This window comes from Populus alba, chromosome 19, assembly GCF_005239225.2.
Source record: "Populus alba chromosome 19, ASM523922v2, whole genome shotgun sequence".
Lineage (NCBI taxonomy): Eukaryota > Viridiplantae > Streptophyta > Magnoliopsida > Malpighiales > Salicaceae > Populus > Populus alba.
This window is the reverse complement of record NC_133302.1, coordinates 15,576,083-15,593,779: the sequence shown is the minus strand read 5'-3', so window position 1 is coordinate 15,593,779 and position 17,697 is coordinate 15,576,083. Positions and strand designations below refer to the sequence as shown.

The window sequence follows — 17,697 nt, the reverse complement described above, 5'->3', positions numbered from 1 at the left end:
ACCAATATACATCCCGGAAGATATATGGCCTCACTATCTTCAGCACGTGACGTCTGAGCGGTTCACTCGACGCTCACAGTCCGGTGCCGGCAACCGGAATCGGCAAATTCATGGCTTGGTTACAACGCACACCGGCGGCTCCGTTCCATTTGCTGCACATGCGAAACGGATGGTAAGATTAATTTAAATGAAATATATCGTTCAATTAATTTGTTGTTAATACATTTTTTTCATTATATATAGGCTACGTCTCTTGGACGTGAGCCGAGCCCTTTGGAGCTGTTTGTGGAGACGCACGTGCGGAGTCATGACCGCCAAAAGGGGACGCAACAGTTCGTTGACAACCGTGCTCAACAGTTTGTGGTGTGTTTGTTTAACCATTTTATTTTGTAAGTTATTATTATGTTTATTGAATTGAATATGATTTTTTTTTTTTTCAGGAGACCTATAATAATCGGCTGAGGGAGAGATACGGGGATGATCCTTCGACCCATCCGGAATTCGATCCGGATTTGTGGATGGAGGCTGGATCGTCAGGTGGACCCGATAAAAATCGGGTTTACGGGCTCTCCAACACTACCGCTGCCAAGTTGCGGTCGACCGGTACTGCTTCAACCGGTGGGAGCTCCCAATCTGTATCGAGCTCCCAATCTAAGGAGTTTGTGGCCTTGCAGCAAAGGTGCGACCACCTATCAGAGGCGTACACACAACTCAAAGAAGAGCAAAGATTGGTGAACGAACAACACAGATTGGCGGACAAACAACGCAGAGCAGAGTCTGAACAACAAAGAGCGGCCTATGAAGAGCTTCGTCAAATGGTCATGAACATGACACAAGGCGGAACATGTGCGCCTAATCCTTTTTGGCCGCCTAACCCCCACCCTCCTCCTCCTCCTCCACCTTTATATTAATTGTTTTTTTTTAAAACACATTCATTTTGTAATGAATATTATTTAACTTTGAGTTTTTGTTGCTTAATATAAATTTTATTTGCATAATTGGTTTGTATTACTATTAATTTATATTATTTTTTTCTAAATAATTAAAAAAAAAATTACACAGGGATTTACTGACGGAATAAATCCGTCGGCATTGGACAGTGTCTGAGGTATGCCATCCCATCACCGACATACTCACCGACGGAAATAATCCGTCGGTATAAAAATACCGACAAATTTACAGACGGATTTATTCGGTCGGTATGAAATATCACCGACACTTTTGCCGACGGAGTTCGTCCGTCGGTATTTACATAACACCGACGGAATGTATTCCGTCGGTATATTCCAAGCGGGAAACTTTTTTTTTTTGGCGCGCACAGGCCGTCGGTAAATGTGTTTTTTTTATTACCGACGGATATAGCGACGGAATGTGGAATCACCGACAAAAGGTATTCCGACGGGAGTATTCCGTCGGTAATATAGTCGGTAAATAATTTACCGACGAACGTTCTGTCACACACCAACGGAATATTGCCGTCGGTAAAACTGTGAAATCTTGTAGTGGATGTGGTGGTGCTAACAAAGGCACCATATCTACTGTGGAGATGTAAGGCCTTTAACTACTCATGTGTGCTACTCTTGTGTGGCCACAACAAGCATCTTTATTAGCTGAGTTACATTTTAGAGATCTTGGTACATTGGTGGAGAATTGGTAGTTAGAAGGGTTGTGACTCTTCCAAGCCTAGGAATTTATTGGTTGTCAACCATGGAAAGAAACAAAAAAAAAGTGGAAATACGAGAATGAAACTAGTTTTTTTTCTTAAAGTTAATTTCTCATAAACGAAACCATTAATGAGGTTTTTGAAAAACCCCAAAAAATTATGATCTTTCTAAGGCGATTGTGAATTGAAAGGCGTAGGAGGCCAGGCTTGAATAATTGGAACTCCTACAAAGCAAGTCCTTCTAAAAGATTTGCACCATCTGATTTCTAAGTCATTTTATGTAGAATATGTGAGCCTTGTGAGGTTGAGCATGTGTATGTTTAGTTGTGGAGTATTTAGGTTTGAGAAAGATGAAGAAGATGGAGTTTTTTTTTTTTTCCCTCTTGAAGATGATCCTTTACCTTGGATTCTAGGCTATTCATATAACCTTGAACCCACGTAGGAGTGTTGTCACCTATATTATTAGATTACATTGGAACGAAGGCCTAAAGTGGCAAGGGGTCACTACAAAAGCAATCCCAGTTTTGGCTTGAATAATTGAAAAAAATAAAATTCACAACAGGAAAAACCCAATAGACTGAATTCATTCATTTATTACATGAGTGGAAAGAATGGATTAACATGAAATCAATACTCCCTCAAATCAAATCAAATGTAGTTCATTACAAAAGGAAAAATAAAGTAAATGGGAAACGTCCAGCTGGGAAAGACGAGCAAGAACAGTTTCATTAGCCTGTGATTTGTCTTTATTCAGGCCCACCATGCTTCTTCATCCAGGAAATTCGGTGTCCACTGGCATGCATTGAATGGGAATTTGGTGGGATTTGAAAATTTTGAAATGAAAGGGCGGCAACCTGGGGGACTCCACCCCATGAAAACTGGCAGGGGTAGATGGGTTGAGGGATTTATGTATTATTGCTTCTCTTACACTTTTCTCTTTGTCTCCATTTCCTAATCCCTTCTCTCTCTATCTCTCCCTCTAAAGGCAAAGAAAATAGAGGCCCAGAAAAACCCTTTTCAGTTAGTCAAAGGGATTTGTTAAAATCAAGGCCACATCCATCGCTCCATTCTTATCATCTTTCTTTTGCTTTTTTCTTTTTCTTTTCTTGCAGTCAGTCAGTCAGTCCAAGATCTTGAATTCTTCCCACCGAGGTCAGTGAACTGCTATGTCCCTTTTAACGTGCATCTTTTTTTTTTTATATACATATGTTCTCTGTAAGAGATGCTTGCATCGATACCTTGAATTCATGGATGAACTTACCTGATTTATTGATGTTATTCAAAGCATGATTTCGAGATCATTTACGGTTTCCGATTTCTGTTTTATCTGAATTTTAAAACAGGGATTTGTTTTTTTATTTTTTAGAAAAGGTTAAAACCGACAACGCTATAACAACTTCTGGACTGAACTTAGTGGCAAGGCTTTGCCGCATGTTTTCTTGCTGTCTTAAGAGTAGTTTTTTTGACAACACTGTTTGAGTTTGATGGCCAAGAAACACCTGAAGGGCCTATTTCATTTGTTTTAGAGAGATCAGTACCAGTAGGTGAAGGGTGTGTTTCGCAAATTGTAGTTCAGGTACTCTGTTTCTTGTTAGCAAGATTACAGATCAGCCCGCTTTTGACCTGGTTAGTGTTATGTCCAGCCAGTCTAGGATGAGCTTTGAAAGTGATAAAGCATTGGTTGGAGTGGAAAGAAATGGTAGAGAGAAATGGAAGACCTAATTGTTTGCCCATTTAGTAAAAATGAAAAACAACTTGGAACTTCTTGTTGTAGTTCAATTGATCTTCCACTGCATGTTTGGTTTTTCTTCTTGTTTCCAACTCTGAAAAATAACATAAACCTAATTTACTCTGGAGTTTGAATTATTATTCTTTTAATTAATTTGAAGTACAATTATTTTTATTGGTCTGATTATATCTTTGTTGTTTTCAATTTTGATTCTCAACGTCTTTTTTCTTCCCAATCGGGACTGTTTTTTAAGCTCTCTCGTGCTAACAATTTAAGTGGCCGATTCAGAACCATCTATCTTATCAACCTTTTTTTAGAACTTGTAAGAGATTCGGCATTTCTGTGAGTGCAACTGCATTACATAAATCACAATGGAGCCTTATATTGAAGTGCACTAACCTGTTTCAATTGCTTATGAGCCAATTATGTTCCTTGATCATCCACTATGCTCTTGATTCACACACTAGTTGACTTCCAATACTCGTTTGCTTGGATGAAATTGGACAAGGTTTTGTTTTATTTATTGGGATTTTAATGGTAAAGATGTTGATGACAGAGATGGAGCGGAGTGTCAAACAAATGCTGAAACTGATTGAAGAAGATGGTGTATCTCTTGCAAAGAAGGCTGAAATGTGTAGGCAGACCAGGCCAGATTTGATTTCAAAAATTAAGGAATTCAACAGCATGCAACAATCATTGGCTGAGTGCTATGAGTACGTGACAGCTGAATTATCCAATAGCATACCATCAGAGTTCGATGTGCAGGGTGCTGACAATTCTGAATCAGGCCATGGCCATGACCCTTCTTTGCTCACTCCCGATCAGAAGCTGGGCTTTCACAAGGCTAGTAATCGAGCCCCTTCTGTCAGCTCCCATGGTGCTAGCTCTGATCTTTCATTAAAGGAAGGATCTGAATCATTCTCATTTTCATCATCATTATCATCAGATTCTGAATCAGAATCTTTCAATTCTTCTGGGAATGCCTACTATAGCCTCCCAGTGAACACGGATCGTAGTGAATTGCACAAGAAGATTATTGTTATGGGGACTGAGCTCTCAAGTATGGAAGAGAAGCTCCGGATGCATGAAGAAGAGAATAGAGATAGCATGCTGAACGGGGAGGAAAATAGAAATTATGAAGAACTACTGAGTAGAATAAGCGGCTATGAAGAAGAGCTGAGGCTTACAAAGGTAAAACTCCAGCTATCAGAAGATGACGTTACCAGGTTGAAAATCGAGCTTGAGAAGAGTGTGTTTTTTAGAGATCTTTCAGGGACTTTGCAAGCTCAGCTTGAATTGGCACTTAAAGACATCCAGATGAGGGAGGATGATCTTCAAGTGGAAAGAAAAAGGGTATTGGAGCTGCAAAAGAAAGTAGCTGAAGGTTCAGATGAATTGCAAGGTCAGCTTAAGGTGGCTGAAGAAGAAATAACAATGCTGAATGCCAAACTCAATACAGAGAGCAGGCGCGTTCTAGACTTGCAGGAGAGGATCACATGCTACAAAAGTGATCTATCTGATCATGATCATGAAATCAAGACATTAAAAGATGCACAGGAAAATCTCTCTGTGGAGAAGGCACACCTGCAATCTGAGATACTTGACCTGTCCGCGAAACAGAACATGTTGGAGGTAAAACTGAGAGAATGGGATCTACAAGGACAATTCATGGAGGATAAACTGAGGCAATGTGAGGCTGAGAAAATGCAAATGAAAAATTTGCACGATGCCGAGGAGATTGCTTTGCAAGGGGAGATCAGTCAGTTGAAGGTGGAACTAGTTGACAGAGGTGGGCATATGGAAGTTCTGAACAAAAACATTGACAGCCTCAAGTCTAAATACGATATGCTCATGGCTGAGAAGGACGGGATGAGTGCTAAAGTAAACACACTCATTGCAGATGTGAATTCCCGAGACAATCAAATAAGGCAAATGGAGGGGCATCTGCAACAGTTGCATACTGAACATGAAAAATTGATTGCTGGGTCTCAAAGTTCACGGAAGCTAGTTGACGAGTTAAGATTGAAAGTGGTGGAGCTGGAGAAGGAGGTGGACGGGCAGAGAGTTGAGCTTTCAGCTGTGGCTGAGGGGAAAAGGGCGGCAATTCGACAACTATGCTTCTCTCTGGAGCATTATAGGAGTGGTTATAAAGAACTTCGCGAAGCATTTCTTGGGCACAAACGGCATTCAGTCATGGCATCATAATCCTATTACTGGTCCAGTACTGTTTTCATTGCTCAACTATGCTATGCATTACCCCCTTGTGGTCTTGCACTTGTTCATGTAAACTTTATTACCTGTTTTTGAACTCTCGCTTGAAAGCTCTGGACATCATATTTTTGATATTTTGGCTCATGATTGATCTTATTTTGATGGTTATGGGGAATGCTTAGACAACATTGAATTCGATAATGCGGATTCGGTTCTGGACACCATTGGAACTGTGGCAGGACATGAGCAAGTTTCTGCTTAGTTTTTGTTCTGAAAAAAATTGAATCAGATACAGAAAGCTTTCGCTACCACCAAATGTTCGTGATCATAATCAGGATCATGACCATTAAAGGTCTGCAATGGTGCAAACTGTGAAGCAAGGGAAACTGATTTTACATTAATCTTTATGCATGCACTAAAAAAAATAAGTACAGGTGAAAGATTTTACGGCTCATTTTTAATTCATTGGAATAGCGTAATTATGACATTATTCTTAATCCAATAAAATAAAATAAAATCTTTGAACAAGATATTAGGGCAAGATGATATTTTTCACCATGATACAATTATTTTTTAAATTATGCAGGGTTAGATTGGTAATTTCATTTTATTTTATACAATAAAATTATTAATTTATATCTAGAATAAAATAATTTAATACCTACTATTTAGGGATATTTTTGTATTTTTATCTTTTTAGAATAATATAATTACTTTCATGTCTTTAAAGACAACCAACAAAACTCACCTATGAGCTTTTTTGTCATTTTATATTGTTTTTGTTGTAAATTTCAAAAAATACACAGGGACATTGATGTAAATTATATTTATTAAATATAATTAAAAAAATCAAGTTGGCGCGTGTTGAGCATATGCAAGCGATGACCAATGCATTGTTCAAGTGGTGCATAGAGGTGCATAGAGGACTGTTTAATGACCAAACACTGCTTTCTAGGATGACTTTTTAAAGGGCCCTAACAGCCCCAACTTGATGAGGCAATGAATGTTCTAAAGATTCATAGCAGTTTGATGTTGGTGGCCATTTCTTTCCCTCTTCTTTTCTCTATCCACTTAGATTTTCATGCCAACCCATTAAAACTTGAACTTGAAGAACAAAACTTTAAATTTTTGGTTTGTTAGATTTAGTCCATTTTCCTTTTATTACAAGGTTTGTTTTCTTTATTTTGAATAATTTATAGAATTTAATTTTTATTCTTTTGATTTTTTGTTTTTGAAATTAGTTTTTAAATTGATTTTGTTTTTACGATTTCACCCTCTTTTACTTTTTTTCTTATCAAATTTAATCCATTTTTTTATTGTCAATTTGTTTTTAAGTCATGAATGATTTTATTTTACGATTTTACCCTACTTTGTTTTTCCGTTATCAAATCTATTCCTTATTATTTTTATTAATTATTTTTTTTTCTTTGACAAGTTTTTAAAATTGATATTTTTATATTGACTTATAATAAACTTCTTGATTGGATTCTAATCTAGGGTTTCAAGGGTTGTAATCTTTAAAATTTAACCAGGTTTGAATATTTGCCCAAGTTTACTTGCTTTTTATAAATATTTTTCAATTTCCCCCCTAATTTTTTTTAAAAAACTATTTAGCGGTTTCTTTTATTAGGTTAACATTCAGTAGATTAATAATACAAACAAGCTTAAATAATATTTTTTTTTCTAATCTAGTTTATAATAAACGCAATCGTCTGCTTTTTGTTTAAGAAATGCCCTGAAGTGACCATCGTTTTAGAGTATCCAAGAATCAACTCAGCATTCTTTTCTTTTAGTGCAGTACCAGATCATTAATTGCCACTCGCAAGAAATGGCAAAAACTTACTGGTGCTGCCCTGTAAACCATGAACTCCGTTTCTTTTCTTCATACTGGAGTCTCCTCTGCACACTGAAAACTATTACTATAATCGTAGTGGTGCTGCCACCTGCCACCTGCCACCTGCTAGCTGCCAGATGCCGAGCCACCAGTTGCGAGTTGACATTACGTTGAGAAGTGAACCTTTCCTTTCGGCTAGCAGAAAATTTTAAGTGAAGCCACATTTCAACGGCATGGTCGCATCTACACTCACCCACCACCACCACCTCGGGCGTAAAAGGTGGTTCTAATTAACCACATCCAGTCGTCCAGATGGGCCTCCACCACCATATGGCGTTGGTTTCTCTTTATTATTATTATACGGTAAAGGTCTATCTATTTCCTGGACAGTAAGGTGCCACCTGGCATGCACTGGCCTTGTGGTTACCCAGTCAACCTTTGGCTTTTCTTCCCATTTCCCCTGTTGCCCGTTGACATGGAAACACCGAGTCACCAGCTCAGTTGCTTGGAATCTTGATGAGGTATTTTCCATCCAATATTGACATCTAGATCTCTGTAATGATAACCCTAAAGTCAATTTTTTTTATTGGGTGCACATCGATGGTTGCTGCTGTAAGAAGATAAAAATGCATTGTTTTTCAATATAGTTAAATTATTATTTATATCCTTTGTAGTGGGAGACGTAGAAAGATTTCTTGATGGAGGGTATTGTTCTTGCCTCTAGCGAGTACTAATAAACGAAACTACAATTATACAATGTTCTTGTTGTTCGTGGCTAACTAATTAATGGCAGCCTCCCATGAAAATTGAGCAATAACATGGAAAATAACTAATTGGATTTGGCCCTTGACTTCTTGATTGAGATTGCTTGGACTCCACCAAGGTGTTTTATTATCATAAATAATAATGACTAGTTTGTTTATAATGTCATAATTTTTATGAAAAAAATTGTATTTTGAGAGCTCCATTTATTAGTTTAGGTTACTTGCTTACTTGATAAAAAATGATTTTTACAGATATGTAAGTGATTTATAGGCTAAAATAATATTTCGGGTTCTATAGATTTAGAATCACCACTAGTTGTTTGACTTGCTTTATCTTTTATTACTTATTTGTTTTATTTTCTTGGTTTTTATTATTATTATTATTATTATTATTATTGATGTGGTGGGGCAATCTTATTGGGTTTTGAACTTTGTTTTTTGACTTGGGCATGCCCTTCCAATTTTTTATTTTCTTGGGCTCTTTTGTATTTTTGGATTTATCAAAAACATTTTATTAACATTTGATCTTTTATTTTCCCTCAGTGTGGGGTGCGATTTTATTTAGGGTTTTCACGAAGAAAATCTTTTTTAGGTTTAAAGGAGACTTATTTGTTTTTTAATGTGAAAGAGATAACAAAGATAAACTTTCATTATTTCAAACGCAAATAGTTAAGAACGATAAATTTGGACCTCGTCTACTTATTAACTCAGAACTTCTATTTTTGGAAATCAATCAATCATATTTTTATTTTTGAATGCCACATGAATTCTAGTATCTTCACCTCGATACTCTTAAATCCAACATTCTCCATTTTGAAAGCCAATTTAGTTTGATATTCTTTTCTAAATACCATAAAAATATCAGTATCCTCTCTATCATACTTTTTTCAATCTGGCATTCCCCATTTTCAAAGCCAATCCAATTCGGTATTCTTTCTTGAATACCATAAAAATACCAATATCTCTTCAAGATACTTTCAAATCCGACATTCCTTGTTTTGGCAGCCAATCCAATATGATATTCTCTCTTGAAGATGGTTGGAAATAAGATCTTTCTTGTCATTACTAACCTACATTTCTTCAATCAATCAAGATAAACGCAAATGGACTTCAATGCTGACTTCAATCTAGTTTCGATGCTTGATTTTACGGATGTGTTTCCTATTAAAGTTGTTGTTGCTTATAATGAGGAATATCTAGTTGAAGAGTCCAAGTTAGATATCTAAGCCTCTTTCCCTTATTTCCTATTACTTATGTACACAAATCGGTCTTATGAGGTTTATCTATGTAACATTTGTTTTGTTTTGTTTTATAAATTCATACTTCATTAAAAAGATAAAATTCAACCCCAAAACATACAAAAACAATAAAGTTTTAAATATGTACAAAAAAAGGTAATATGATTGGATTTGCAAGGTTCAAGACTCTCGTTTTCCCAATAGTTAAACTATGTTATATTTACCATTCTTATCTTCAAATGATAACCACTTGTTCTCAATTAGGATGTTAACCTGATTCTTGAATCATTGACAATGATGAACCTGAAAATTTACCAAGCATACAATAATCAACATCATGATTTATTATTATTATTATTATTAATATTATCAATGATCTTTATATTTTATAAGAAATAATCAAACTTGCAATTCTATCCCAATTAATTGACAATCTATTCAATGATCCATTTTTAGTTTGATGATCATATCTCATTGTCGAATCGTTAAAAATTCTTTTTTAAAAATTTTGTTTCTTAACATAACAAATTGACCAGGAATTTATCAAACATAATTTTCTAATTAAAATTCTACAAGCTTGGTGTTTCCCTCACTATTAATAATTTATAATTTCCACGAATAGATACTCATTAATTCGACACTTCTATTTTGGAAATCAATCAATCATATTCCTATTTTTGAATACCATATGAATTCTAGTATGTTTACCTCGATACTTTAAAATCCAACATCTCCATTTTGAAAGCCAATTAAGTCTGATATTCTTTTCTAAATTCCATAAAAATATTAGTATCCTTTCTATGATACTTTTTCAATCTGGCATTTTATATTTTCTTTGAATTGTTTGAATTTATTATGGATTTGTGTTTGATTTCATGCAATTTATCATGAAAATATTAATTAGATTTGATATCATGAATTATGTTTAATTTTGATGAATTATGCATTGCGTTAAATTTTGAGAATTGTTTTTGAATTTGCTATGAATTTTAAAAATTAGGGTTGAGTTAATGCAATTTGGTTAAAACTATATTCAATTGACCATAATCAAATTTGTTTCTTTTCGAACAAAATATCTCATAACATCTTTATGTTATATTTATTAGGGTGGGATTATTATTCTTGATGTTAACAATAATATCATACAATGGAACTACAATTCATAAATGTGATAGGTAAAAATATTTGAGATTTGTGTTTCGAGTGGTAAGTTTGAAGCTACTTGTGATTATAAAATATGAGAATTTATTGCATTTAATTATTATGGTTATTTGCAGGTATTTTTAAATTAGATAAAATTTTAGATAGAGCTCTTAAATAGAAAAAAACTATGCTGAAATTTTTTGAAAATTGGGAAAATTTCTTACTTTATAAAAGCATTAACTAAATTTTAATATAAGATTAATAAACTAAATAACCATTGAAATTAGGTTTGTTATGTTATTCAATGATAAATGTCATAAGAACCCTTCTTGTTAGATTTAGATGCAATATTATTTTGTTGTTGAATTTTCAAGAGATGGATGATACTGGAATTTAACTGATATCGCAATCCTGAATCGCAAAATTTAACCAATATTGCGGTGTAGAATCACAATATTTAATAAATATCTTGTTTTTTAATAGCAACTTATATTTGTTACTGTTTTTAAATACAATATTAATTATTTGTCACATTTTAAACTACACATCTTTGCTCATTTGTTTTTTTTTTTAATATATTAATTCACCAAATCATTTTAGACAGTATGCTAATAACCTAATATAGTAGCTAATATAGCCCTTTTCTAGCTTACTATTATTTTGTGAGTGGTAAAAAATAAAAAATTTCACTTTGCCCATCACGTGAAGATAAGAGTCAGGTGATCGGTAAAATATCACTTTACCCATCGTGCGAAGATAAGACTTGAGATTGGAGTGATTGGACAAAACAACTGTGGTAGTTTATCTTCTTTTCGATCCATTATTAAATTTATTACACGTGCCCGACCAAAAAGAGATAATAGCATAAATGCCCCTGCTCCATTTTGCCTTGCTGGACTGTACTGTTCTGTCCTTCTTTATTTTTAAAATTCATCTCATCTCATCTTTAGTTATTTTGTTTGATCCGATAATCTTCCGGTACATCCTCATCACACAACACCCTCCGATCATTAACCAAAAAAAAAAAAAAAAAACAGTAAAATACGTCAGATTAGTTAATTTTTTTATTTTGTTTATTTAGCTTTTTTTTTAATAAAGGTTTTTATTAAATTATTTTTTTATGTATTTAGTTTTTTAGATATTATTTTTATTCATCCATATGTTTTTTATGTTTTATATATATATATAAACACTATTTTTTTAAATAAAAAAAATATTTATTTTTAGATGATATTTCTTATATATGCAGAGCTATCTAATTTTTTTTTATATTTTATATATATGAAATTTATTTTTAAAATAAAAAATATTTAATTTTAAATGATATTTATGATATATACAACCTTGTATATATATATTTTTTATCTGATCAATCAATTTAAGTATGCACTACTAGATTTAACAAAATCATCAACATAAATTTATGTTATCACGAAATTAATTGTATTGATTAACCATAAAACCTTTCTCCTGCTGTAAAACCAGGAACCATGTAGATGATCATCACAATTGTACTTGTTCAACAAAAGTCTATTCATCAACTTGACATTAAATATGCATTTATGTATGGTGTCATCATGAATGGTATATATGTATTTATAAAACAACCACATGGAATGGCTGAGATACATCATCCAAAGCATATATGTAAACTTCAACAAGCTTTATATGGACTTAAATAAGAACATTGTGCTTGGTTTTGATCCATTTAGTACTATTTTTCTTAAATATAATTTTTGTTTTGTAGTCTAATTAATCAATATTTGCTCATTTTTCACTCTGATCATGATTCACTCATTCTTTTTATTTATGTTGATGATATCCTTTCTATAAATTTTATTATAACACTTGTTATAATTTTTATTAAATTTATAAGATGTGAATTTGTAATGAAGGATTTGGGATTGATTCATCATTTCTTTGGCGTTGATATCTCATAAACAACAAGTGGTCTTCACCTGTCATAGTCCTACCATGCTTTTACCAAACTTAAACATGCCAACATGGTAGATTGTAATCCTATGGATACATCTCTTGAAGCAAAGATAAAAACCTCATCACATGACACACCTCTAGAGATATATTTTTGAACTTGTTGGTTCCTTATAATATTTTACAATTACACACCTAGACCTTTATGACAATGTTAATTTTCTGTCGCAATTCATGCACACTTCAAATACTACACATTTAAAAATGGTGTATCATATTATATGTTACGTTAATTGCACTATCAATAAAGATCTGCATTTCTCTTCCCATACTGCATTGGATCTTCTTGATTTTTTAAATGCAGATTTGAAAAGATGTCCCACAACTAGACACTCCACTATTAGATTTCATGTTTTCCTAGGAAACAATCTTATTTCTTATTGTACAAAAAAGCAACATACAATTTCTTGCTCCAACACTTAAGCTGAGTACCGCTTTATGACTAATACTGTATCTGAGGTGATATTGATGACTTTCATCCTCAAAAACCTTCACATTCCAGTACAATCACCACTAATACTCTACCATGATTATCTTAATGCTTTTCATATGACAATTAATCTAGTTTTTCGTGCTCGTAGTAAATATATTGAATTGGATTGCTATTTTGTGCAAGAACAAGTTGTTAATGGACAGCTTGTCACCAAACATGTTTCCACTAATAATCAAGTTGTTGACCTTCTCGCTAAACCAATGTTAAAAAACATGCTTTTTTTTTTTTTTTCAAACCAAACTCTACCTCCATCCTAGACATAGTTTGCAGGAGGGTGTTAACATAACACACTCCAATCATGCCAGCTATTGTGTGAAGCAATAGAGTAATAAGATTCATAGAGTAATAAGGCAAAAGAGTCACAAATATTGGCTATATTAGTGAGAAATGTATTTAGGTGATATAGGTGTTTCAACAACAATAAATTCTAGCCAAAATGAGAAAATAACAACTATACAGTACAAAAATATTGGATCAAGATCAAGCAAATCATCCTTTGAATACTGTATAGAGACAACTTTAAGTCCTAATTTATTAGAAACAAGATTTTCAAATAAATGGAAAGAATTCTGCCCTACGCTTTCTTATGGAATGATGGTTAATTTACAGCCAATTGTATATAAAAAGAACGTGAGCCTACCCACTACTATTGCTTGAGTGTTGCTCAGGGTTCTCTAACAATAGAATAAACAAAGAATTTTCCCTCCTGCGATTTCAAAGTCTATTTGTTTCCAGTTTTTTCATGTGATCCCTCCTCCTAAGCAAGCTCCAGCTTTCTTTTTTGCGTTTTTTTCATGTAATCCCTCTTCCCTGTTTGTCAAACGCATTTATTAGTTAATTAATCTCCTCTGTCCTCTCTTCGTTTTGTTTTTTCTTAGTCGGAGGAAACATCACCGGCCCGGACAGAATCTCTCGAAAATATATCTTTAATTTTCTTCATTAGATAAAATATAGATGTCTTATTCATAGCACAGTAAGAAAAGTTTATATGGGCAAAAACCATGCAGAGAGCCTACAAGACCGAATTATTGCCATTAATAATGCCGTGAGTCCTGACCATTTCAGAATCTGTTGCTTTTATCCAATATATTTGCCATTGTCATTATCATTAGTGGCATCCAGATGATATATATAATTAATGGGTGGTGGTGGTTGACAATTTCTATTATTAAATAGCAGATGACAAATTAAAAAAGGAAATAACCCGACCCGGTTGAGAAAACGACAGCTTACCTACAATATTTGTTCCTAATTTTGAATGGAATAAATTGGTTTTTCTAATTATATGTATCAGTAGGACATTAACATTGTATTTGATTTTGTTTTTGATCTAAGCATTCTGGATTAAATTGGGTTTTATAATTTATTTTATATGGTGTTATCATGGTTTTATAGCCCAAGTTATGGGTTAGACCCCTTAAATTAAGTTTTTTTTTTTATCTACTTTTTAGTTGAATTTTTTAAAATTTATTTTGGTTTGTATTTTATGAGGTTATTCTGGTTTTATGACTTGGGTTAGGCTTTGGTCAGTTGAGTCAAGTTAACTTACATGTTTTTTTGTGTTTTTATTTTTTTAATTTCACCCTTTAATATTGAGATAATTTTATTTTATTTATTTTTATATGAAATTATCTCAGTCTTATGATTTATGTTTGGTAGGTTAACCCGACTCGATTTATTTTTTAAGTTGGATTTTATTTTCAAATCCATCATTCAATATTATAAGTTATTAAGAATTGAGCTTAATAAAAAAATATTTTTTTTTCTATAGGTATATCATAGTTTTCCAACCTAAGTAACAAATTTAAAATATTAATCCAAATTCATCAAATATATTATTATTTTAATATTTTAAAAAAATATTATTTAATTTTTTTAAATTATATTATATTTTTATCATTGTTAATGTTATCTTTAAATTTATTAAATTAACCAGATGACATCAAGTTAAATATTATATAATTTAAATTTTTTACATTAAAAAAAAACTGATATAACAGATCTAACATGCAGCATGAAAATAATATAATCAATCACCGATCTGAACAGAATGAAGAAAAAAAAAAAAAAACAAATTGTTTTGACATTATTCGATGGCTCGCCTTCCGATGAGAATTTAGATTTCAGCAGCTATTTTAAATTTTTAACCACTGCTGCTAGGCTTTCTTTTAGCTTTAAGGTACACGTTGCTCAAACCCTAGCCTACTCTAGTCCTCTGATGAGACCACACATGACACACCACTGTTGAATTTAGACCCATTGGTAGGCTTTTCTAGCTTATTATTTCCTAATCTTGACTGAATGATTAAGGTAAAAATAAAAAATAAATCCCATATTCCTCGTGGGCATGCGCCAAACAATCAACAAAAGTATTTGCATGTGGAGTGTATTTTGAAATTAATTACAGGTACAAGAACAAGTTTTTTAGAAAACTAGTACAGTTTTTTTTTTTTTTTTTTTTGGGAAAAGTAGCATTATTCAATGGGTTAAGTTGTTAAAAGAAATTAAATTTATTTATTTTTAATATTAAGTTGTGCTGTATAGTTTTTTGAGGTTACATGCAACCTCCAAAGGAAAAATTATGGAGACCCCTCCTTCATATACCAATAGATATAATAACTAGGCACACTAATTCAAACATGGAGCATAGATAAGGAAATATATATTTTTTGTTAGTTATTTGCTTTTTGTTGCTATTGGTAATAGAAAAATAAGATATTTGTTCCGTGATAGTATATAAATTAGAATTTGATGTACTGTGTGAAAGGTGTGAATGAATATTATAATACAATTAATTATAATTATGAGATAAACTAAAAAAAGATGGTTGTTTTATTGTACACCCTCTCCTAGTTATTATAGAGATAGAAAGAGATAGAAGTATTATGGATTGGACTTTGTATTTACAATGGGATAAAAAATATACATTTTGGTCCCTTAGTTTTAGGTGTTTATGTTTTTGTCATAGAACTTTATTTTTTTTATTTTTCAGTTCTTTAATGTTGAAAGAGGAGAGAGAAATTACCAAGAAAGGAATAAATATTTTCTAGCTACAAAAAAAAAAAAATTGATCTTAGTATCGATTAGTTCTTCATGGAGGGGGGTCTCAATAAAAGGTTGTTTGGGCCTTTAATCTTGTTGAAAAATGTATATCAAAATCCCTAAATCTTGTTTTGATTTGGTTTAATTTTAATTTTTGAGACTAATTAGAGGGTGTTTTAGAATTGCAAATTCAATTATTGTGGTTTTTAAGATTTGTTTTAGGTGTTCTTACATAAAAGTGGGTTGAAATTTGGGTCTAAAATACCTGGACCTTGAATTTTTAGGTAAAAAATTGTTGTAGTAGATGATACGATTATTTGCCTAGATAGATAATAGGTCATATATTTTATCTCTTTTTTTTAAAAAAAAAAAAACTAGGAGCATTGGTGTAGCCTTTTAGTCCAAGCACATAGGATTTTTTTTAATAGGTTAGGCACATCAAATTGGCCTTACAAACCCAAAAGATCTTGGCTTTTTTAAATGACCAAACATGTGGCTTGACTTTGATTGTTAAAAAAATATGTTTTGTCAAATAATAAAATAAATACATGAATAAGGAATAAGAGTTTTGATCAAAGAAATATATTTTCTTTCTCAATTTAAATCATTGTAATTCTTACAAATAACAAAAATTTAAAAAAGGAAGCCAAACTAGTGCACATGCAAAGTACTAGCTAGAAAAGAAATTAATAGAGTTTGATGTTCACTATACACCCATCTCTTGCTCACCTAGGGATAAAAGTACTTGGAATTGCACTATACATCCACAAATGCTTTTTGTATTATTATGGGGTGTGAAAATATATGTTTTGTTCCTTGTAGTTTTTTTATATTATTTCATCTATTTAGTTTTAAGTGTGTATATTTCAATCATAAGCCTTTATTTTCCTAACATTTCAGTATTTGAAAGTTGAGAGATGAGAGAAAGTTATTGAAAAAGGGAGAGGATGAAAAATATTTTAGCCAACCATATGCTAACAAAAAAAAAGATTGACCTTGGTAACAATAGGTTAGTCTTGGAGATGAGAGTTTGATAAAGGTTGTTTGATCCTTTAATCATGCAAAAAAAAAAAAAAATCAAAAATCCTCAAAGTTTGTTGTAATTTAGTTTAATTTTTGATTTTTGAGACTAATTAGATACTATTTCAAGGTTTGCAATAAAGTTCTTATATTCGTGTTTCTATTACTAACACCTTTCTGGATGTGATCATTGATAGTTTGTTGGGGACTGATTATTTAATAAGGCTTCTATCCTTCATGTTCAAGCATACCAGAAGAATGAACATAATGTAGTACCATAAAATTAAGGTAGTTGTATATCTAAACTGAAAGAAAAAAAAATTAAAAGAAAAGGATACTCACATTTCCCTATAAACTAGATACTTTATCATACAAACAATATCCTGGTTTTAGCTTTTTAGGTGAGTGTGGACAGGTATCTATGTAGTAAGAATAACTCTTGTTTCAATCCGAGAGCATTTACCCAAGGTCTTTCTCCTTCACTCACCAATCATTTGACTAATGCAAGTAACCCATTTTCTTTTGCGACTATTAGTGTTACATATATTAGATATTCATTGCATAATTA

At 32.5% G+C, this 17,697-nt stretch overlaps 1 protein-coding gene across 2 annotated transcripts; it reads left to right on the top strand.

Moving 5' to 3' along the window:
• The first annotated feature begins 2,284 nt into the window (after nt 1–2,284).
• On the top strand, nt 2,285–5,747 carry LOC118034636 (protein NETWORKED 4A-like). Of its 2 annotated transcripts, none has more exons than XM_035039969.2 (2): nt 2,285–2,815; nt 3,949–5,747. In XM_035039969.2, exon 2 carries the CDS (start codon nt 3,951–3,953, stop codon nt 5,595–5,597), a length of 1,647 nt encoding a protein of 548 aa, XP_034895860.1. In that variant the 5' UTR covers nt 2,285–2,815; nt 3,949–3,950; the 3' UTR covers nt 5,598–5,747. The 2 variants fall into 2 exon arrangements, with proteins under 2 accessions (XP_034895860.1, XP_034895862.1); XM_035039971.2 differs by lacking the exon at nt 2,285–2,815 and adding an exon at nt 2,847–3,239.
• The last annotated feature ends 11,950 nt before the right edge of the window (nt 5,748–17,697 follow it).